At 47.1% G+C, this 6,489-nt stretch overlaps 1 protein-coding gene across 1 annotated transcript in view; it reads right to left on the reverse strand.

Moving 5' to 3' along the window:
• Positions 1–6,274, reverse strand: part of Mb21d2 (Mab-21 domain containing 2) — a 112,869-nt gene extending 106,595 nt beyond the window's left edge. The window contains exon 1 of the mRNA XM_005338421.3: positions 5,612–6,274. Coding sequence (XP_005338478.2) covers positions 5,612–5,822 — 211 coding nt within the window. The 5' untranslated portion in view covers positions 5,823–6,274. The remainder of the gene's footprint in view (positions 1–5,611) is intronic.
• Positions 6,275–6,489: the final 215 nt, after the last annotated feature.

Below are 6,489 nucleotides of genomic sequence, written 5' to 3' on the forward strand. Positions count from 1 at the left end.
CCTGGGAGAATCTAAAGTGCTAACACTCATTGACAAGTTCTCCGTTTGACAAGAGGGAATCTAATGCGTCTCTGAATACAAAAAAAAAAAAAAAAAAACAGCCTCAGCCTCATCACCCAATAGGTAGCACAATGGGAGTCTTCCTGAGAAGACAGCAGTTCCAGGGCTCTTCTGTCAAGGGTGAAGGAAGCAGCTGTCCAGAACCATAGAGGGAGAATTGGAACCAATTCAAATCAGCATAAAAATAAATGTTGAGAGGAACTCCCTGCCCTGGATACATGATGTTTTCAGAGGAAGAACAAACTTCAGAGATTATTTTGTAATTGATACTGATCAATTAGCACATTAGTGAACACAACTCTAAGGAACTTACCAAGCAGTTGAAGACCACAAAGCAACAATTTCACAACAAATATTGCTGCTGGATTCAATAATAGAAAAGTAGCACTCAAATACCAAAGTCAGGCCTTCAAAACAGCCTACTCTGGATCTCCAGATGTTTCTAAACATCTGCCTAAAAATGTGGTAGATCCAAGAGCTCTCCCAAGCACTAGAAAGGTTTAGAGCTTTGAAGTGGCCAATGGGCATTCATTTTTTTAGTAGCCAGCAAACTAGTCTCTTAGAGTTAGGATACAATGGAGAAGGACAGGGGTCTCCTAAGACCTGGAGAACATCCCAACATTCTGGGTCACTATCCCAGGAGTCCTATATACTGCTTGGCAAACAATATTACATTAAGTATTTGTTGAGTGCATGAAAGAAAGAGGAGCAGAAAGATTGGGACTGACAGTGAGCAAGAATGGGACTCTCCCAGTTCCAACTAGCTAAGTGGGCTACTACTGGGTGGAGTATTCCCTGGGAAGTGGGGCCTTTGGGTTGTCTGACCCAAGAGTAATAGAAGCTGACTGCTAATACAGTGAAAGAAACATGAGCATTTGAGGGGAAAATGCCTGGATCTAAATCCGAGCTCTGTATGATTGGTGTAAATACTTGACTTCTTTCAGCCTCATTCAGTGTTTCGCCATTAAAAGGGCACCTACTTCATCTTCAAAATAGGTAGGATGATACTTATCCTTAAAATTGTCAGAAGACTACAGGAGCTAATGGATTTATGCAAAGTAGCTAACACTTTGGTAAGCCCATAGCATGAACTTAACAAATGGCGATGCTGTTGGAATTCATCACGCCCTCTACAGCCACAGCCAATATCCTCCTAGGCTGCCGCTAATGGTATTCCATAGTTCTTTGGGGTGTCAAGCTGCAGAAATAATTCCAACTGAAGTTCACAATGTTTTCTAATAAAGCACATTTCTTTAAATAAATACTAAGATCATGTAAACATTCCTTTTCAGTTAGCAAAGTGATTTCACTTTCAGACATAATTCTAAAATGATGCACTACTATTAGCAATGTGTAATCAATCAAAAAACTAAGACCAAGCCGGAAGTGGTAGCACACTACTGTAATCTCAGCGACTCAGGAGGCTGAGGCAGGAGGATTCCAAGTTTGAGGCCAGCCTGGGCAACTTAGCAAGTCCCTGTCTCAAAATAAAAAATAAAGGACTAGATTGGTCAAGTTCCACTGAGTTCAATCACCAGTACCAAAACCAAAAAAAACTAAGACCACACATTCAGCCAGAGGCAGACTGAGACAGGAACTGCAGATTTTAACATTTTATTATAATGATCATGATTTTCTCAATCAAAAATTCAAATAGGTGATCTTTTTATGGAAAAAAAAAATACTTGAACTCAGACTGCTCCTGAAATCACTTCAGATGCTGCTTGCATTATGCTAATCTAATACTTTTAGCTGAAACCAGAAACATAATACTTAAAAAAAAAAAAAAAGCAGTTTTTTAAAACAAAGCCCTTTCACAACTAGGGATATAGCTAGGTGGTAAATGCTTGCTTGATAGAGAAAAAATCCCATTCAATCTCCAACATGACAAAATAAATAAATAAAATAAAATAAAGCTCTTTTTTGGATTTCATGTAACTATTCTTTTTTATTTTTCCAAACACTTTACCACTGAGCTACATCCCTAGTCCTTTTTATGTTTTTAATTTGAGATAGGGTTTTTGCTAAGTTGCTAAAGCCTTTGCTAAGTTTCTGAAGCTGGCCTCAAACCTACAATCCTCCTGCCTCAGCCTCTTGAGTCACTTGGATAACAAACAGGCATGGGCCACTGTGCCTGGCTCATGTGTCCAAACAGCCTCAAGTAGAAGAACATCACGCATTATGTCTTTGCATCCAACAGACCACAGTTTTAGTAATCTCTACCATTTATGAACCATGTACTCTTATATGTTTCCTAACCTCAGTAACCTTCAATACCTTCATCTGAGTAATGGGAAAGCAATATCTATTCAAAAGGTTGTGTCATGTTCTTAGCTCGAGGAGGTAATAAGCAATGACAGCTACTCTAATAACTATGTGTGGTACCTACCACTTAGTTTGCAGATTTAGTGACTGCTTGTCTCCCTCCTGTCTTCTCTGGCTTTCATATGCCCTCTCTTCCACAAATGTTCAATAGAAACAACCAGTCGCCATCCAACCTCGCCAGGGAATGAAGATAACAAAAGAGCCGGCAAAGACATTATGCAAATACCAAATATTATTAAAACATTAATGAACTCTGGCAATTTCCCTGAATTTTGATAAATGGTGTTTATTATGCACTGCCAGCCTCTCACACAATCTGGGCTCTCAAACATTAACTAGATAATAACAGCAATCATTCTCCTAAAAGACCAAGGTGTAAAGAAATAAGGAGTAGGTTTGGGTGATTTCAGCTAACACCTGCCTCCAGAGGAATCTGAATCTGCACAAACAAGAAAACATCAGGCCAGATCACAGAGACACAGTGACCACCAGTGGGCTCCCATCAATCCCACAGCCTATGCAGATCTCTGCTTTGATAGTACACTGGAATGTCTTGGTGCTGACAGGTCATTGATTATAAGCTGTGTTTCACCCCTTGGCTCTTCTTTGTAAAACTGCCTGCAAACTAGACGACACATAAAGAGTCTAAGAAGCTGGAAAGGTTTCCACCCAGTCTAACAATCTCATACAGACAGTGGCTGGCCTGGCCACCATACCCCCACCTGCCTGAAACCTGCATTATCCATAGCTCCCTTAAAGAGGCTTGTACCAAATTCTTTGGTCATTTTATCCTGTGTGAGGGGATAATGTCCTTAAGCTGCTGACAATCCTCAGGTGCAGCTCAGACAGAGGCAGAACAAAGCCAAGCAAACTACATGGCTCCCAACAACTCCCAGAAATGAGGGCCGGATGCCACCCAAGTGACACCTTAACAAGCTGGGGGTCATTAAAAGACACCTCACTTGCATATTCATGAAGGACCCAAGGCTGTAGCAAGTAAAACAAAGTGTACAAAAAGAGATTTTGTTTCTTAAGCCAAGTGAAAATCTGCTTTAGAAAAAGTAAACCCACACAGGGACCCTTGCTGTCGCCTGAACCTTCACTTGTCTAGAGCAGCCAGCACCTCATTAAGGAAAGCAAGGAACTCGAAAATGAATGCAGCAACACACACGGGCAAGCTCATTTCGCCATCTGCCTTCTAGTGTCCAGAGGGGCGAAGGGCTTAAATGACACTCCTGAATTTTCTCTCTCAAGAGTGGAAACATCAAATTGCCAGGGGGAAGAAAGACTTCTCTTGCAAGGTCAACTGAGTAAAAAAGGAGGAGAGGCAAATCTAGTTTACCTGTCAATACAATGCCACCCATGACATTAAACACATGCATAAATTAGGCATCCTAGAATAATTCAACCTTTATATTTGGACAAAAGCTTTGCTAATTTGGTGTATCAAACATAAGGTTAACATAAGTTCCTAAAGAGTTAGGCATTTAATTTATCCCTCCCCATCATCTCTCCATCCTTGACTTTTCTGACCACCCACTACCTTTCTCATAAGAAGGAAAAGACAGGAAAACTGATGTGGGGGCTGTAATAACACAACAGCAGCTAGTGTTACTTATGCCAAAGAGAAAGGCCATGATTAAGCAACTTAAATAACTGCCCTGAGCTTTCTGTGTGTCCCCACCTTCCTGACAATCACCATGTTGGTTTTCAGATGCAGAAACTTTGTAAGCCTTTTAAGCTTTGCTTTGAAAGCTCACTCCCACCAGGTCATGGGTTTTAAAAAAATATATAGTAATTCAGCTCAATAGTTGAAAGTTCCAGTAAAGATCCTTCCAACCCCATACACAATCTAGAATATGCTTGGGAGGTATATAGAAAAAGGTAAAAAACTAGCCCCGAGTTTTAGTATGTTCTATCCAACTTCCCAAGTCCTTAGTACTACCAGTGGACAACGTTCAACTTGTATTATCCCCCACTTGGGCTGTGGGGAGGAAGGAAACCTAGAGGGAATAAGACATCCCGGAATAGAAGCAGCAACAGCGGCCGGCTGGAATCCAAGTTACATCGCAGGAGGAAGGAAAAGGCTCCGACTTCCTCGGTGGTAGAAAGATCTTTGCCAAATTTTCCACTATCTGGGAACTGACTAAGGGTACATTTGTAAAACACACAGAGAGACGCGCGTTAAAGCAGCGCCTCGCTGGAGCCCCAGTTCTGCAGAATGACAACGACGGAGCCACGTACTGCATGACAGCCACGACTCCACTGTAGGAGCCCCAAGCGACCACTGAGGCTCCCAGCAGCGGACACTCATTCTTCAACTCAGTAGCAATCATTCCAAAGGCAGGACGCTTTGGGAGGTGTTCGGTCTCCCAGGCCCGGCTCAATTACTTTCCCTTCTGCAGCAATCGATAACCTTTCAGGACCGGTAGGTGAGGGGCATATTTCTACCCGCCCGATTTCTCCCGATTGGAAACTGGGCACCTCTCTGGGCCAGCGCTAGGACAATACACAAAGAGGAGGGGGCCACGCTCCTCTGCGGTCAGAGCTCTGCGTCTGGTTAAATTCGAGCTGAGAATTAGGGATTCGGAGCCCAGCAACCACCCTGGAGAAGCACCGGAAATGCTTCCAAATGCTTCGAAGGGAAGTCGATTTGCAAATCAAACTTGCAGGAACTCTAGGCGCCCAGACTACTTGGGCGGGTTACTCGGGAACACCCAACAAGTTTGGCCACCGGGGGCTCGGCGTGACAGCGCCGCGCCGCAAGACGAGAGAAGCAACTTGTCGCTCGGGCTCGGAGCCAAAGCCCCAAGCTGTCTCCGCACCCCAAGCTTAGGAGAGGACCCAGACCGCCCCCCCCCCAACTGAAAGGAGCCTCCGATCGCACCTGGACCGCGCGGCGCAGAAAGGCTTCCCCCCACCAGTGGGGCGTTTGACCGCCTCACCTGCCTGCCAGCCCCCGGCGACTGGGAAATTAACAAAAGAGCCAGCGAACGGGGTGGGGGGGAGAAACGGGGCTCCCGGCGCAAAGTGTAGTCAGGAGGGGAGGGGAGCCAGTTCGGCTTGCAGCGGAGAAAAAACAGGGAAGAGGAGGAACAGATGGGTGACCCCCCAGGCACCCGGCTCTGGAAAAGAAACCGAGAAGGCAAGCGCTCGAGGAGGAGTGGGTACTCCACTCCGATTCCCATCGCACACTCACACACACCTCCCCCTTTTTCCTCCTTACCCAGCATGGAAAAGATGAAATCCTTGGCTGTGTGAATCTCCAGCGCTCTCTGGTCGTCGTATTCCCGCTGGTCGTGCTTCGTAAATTCTTGGATGAGTTTGTTCAATTCCTCCACCCGAGCTCCCGACCTGAAATCCAGCTCCGGGAACGCAGGCTTGTTGTTACAGCCCAGGGAGGCTGCCTTGCTGGCGGTGGGAGCCGCCATCTTCATGCAAAACGCGCCGAGCAGCAGCTCCGCGGCGGCGGCGGCACCCACCCCCGCCCCCCACCCCGCCCCCGGGGCCTCCTCCACTCGCCGGCTCCCGGGCTCGGCCCCGGCCCGTGGGCGGGCTGGCGTCTAGGCGGGCGGTCCCCCCGCTCGGTGCGCTCCCGGCGTCCGGGCTTCGGGAGGAGCTGGACTGCAGCGAGGGTGCGTGTGTGGCCCCGACACCTTTTCCTCCGGTCCCGAGCCCTCCCCGATGCTGCGGGTCCCTGTCCTCCCTTAGCTCTCGCTGGCAGCGGCGACAGCGGTCGTAGCGCCAGCCGGAGCCTCCCCCCCGGGCAAGGAAAGTGAAGTGGAAACAATGTGAAATTCACCAGCTCTGAAATCAACAAGCTGCCGGGCTCCGGTGTTACGGAGCCAGCACCAGCGTCCCCATTTAAAGGGACAGCGCACCCGGTGGAAAGAGAAATAAATAAATGACAGAGGTCTGCGCGCCTGTATCACTTGCCAATCTGTACTCGGGCAGATGCACGAGGTGCGGACGTATTCTTTCTCCACCTCCACCACCACCCCCCTTTGGGGGCAGGGCTTGCCTAGCGCATTCAAGGAGAAAGGAGTCTTCCTCGGCTCATCTTAAGGGCGGTGTCCCGGGCGAGGACATCTCTACGGCCGCGTT

This window comes from Ictidomys tridecemlineatus, chromosome 3, assembly GCF_052094955.1.
Source record: "Ictidomys tridecemlineatus isolate mIctTri1 chromosome 3, mIctTri1.hap1, whole genome shotgun sequence".
Taxonomy (NCBI): Eukaryota; Metazoa; Chordata; class Mammalia; order Rodentia; family Sciuridae; genus Ictidomys; species Ictidomys tridecemlineatus.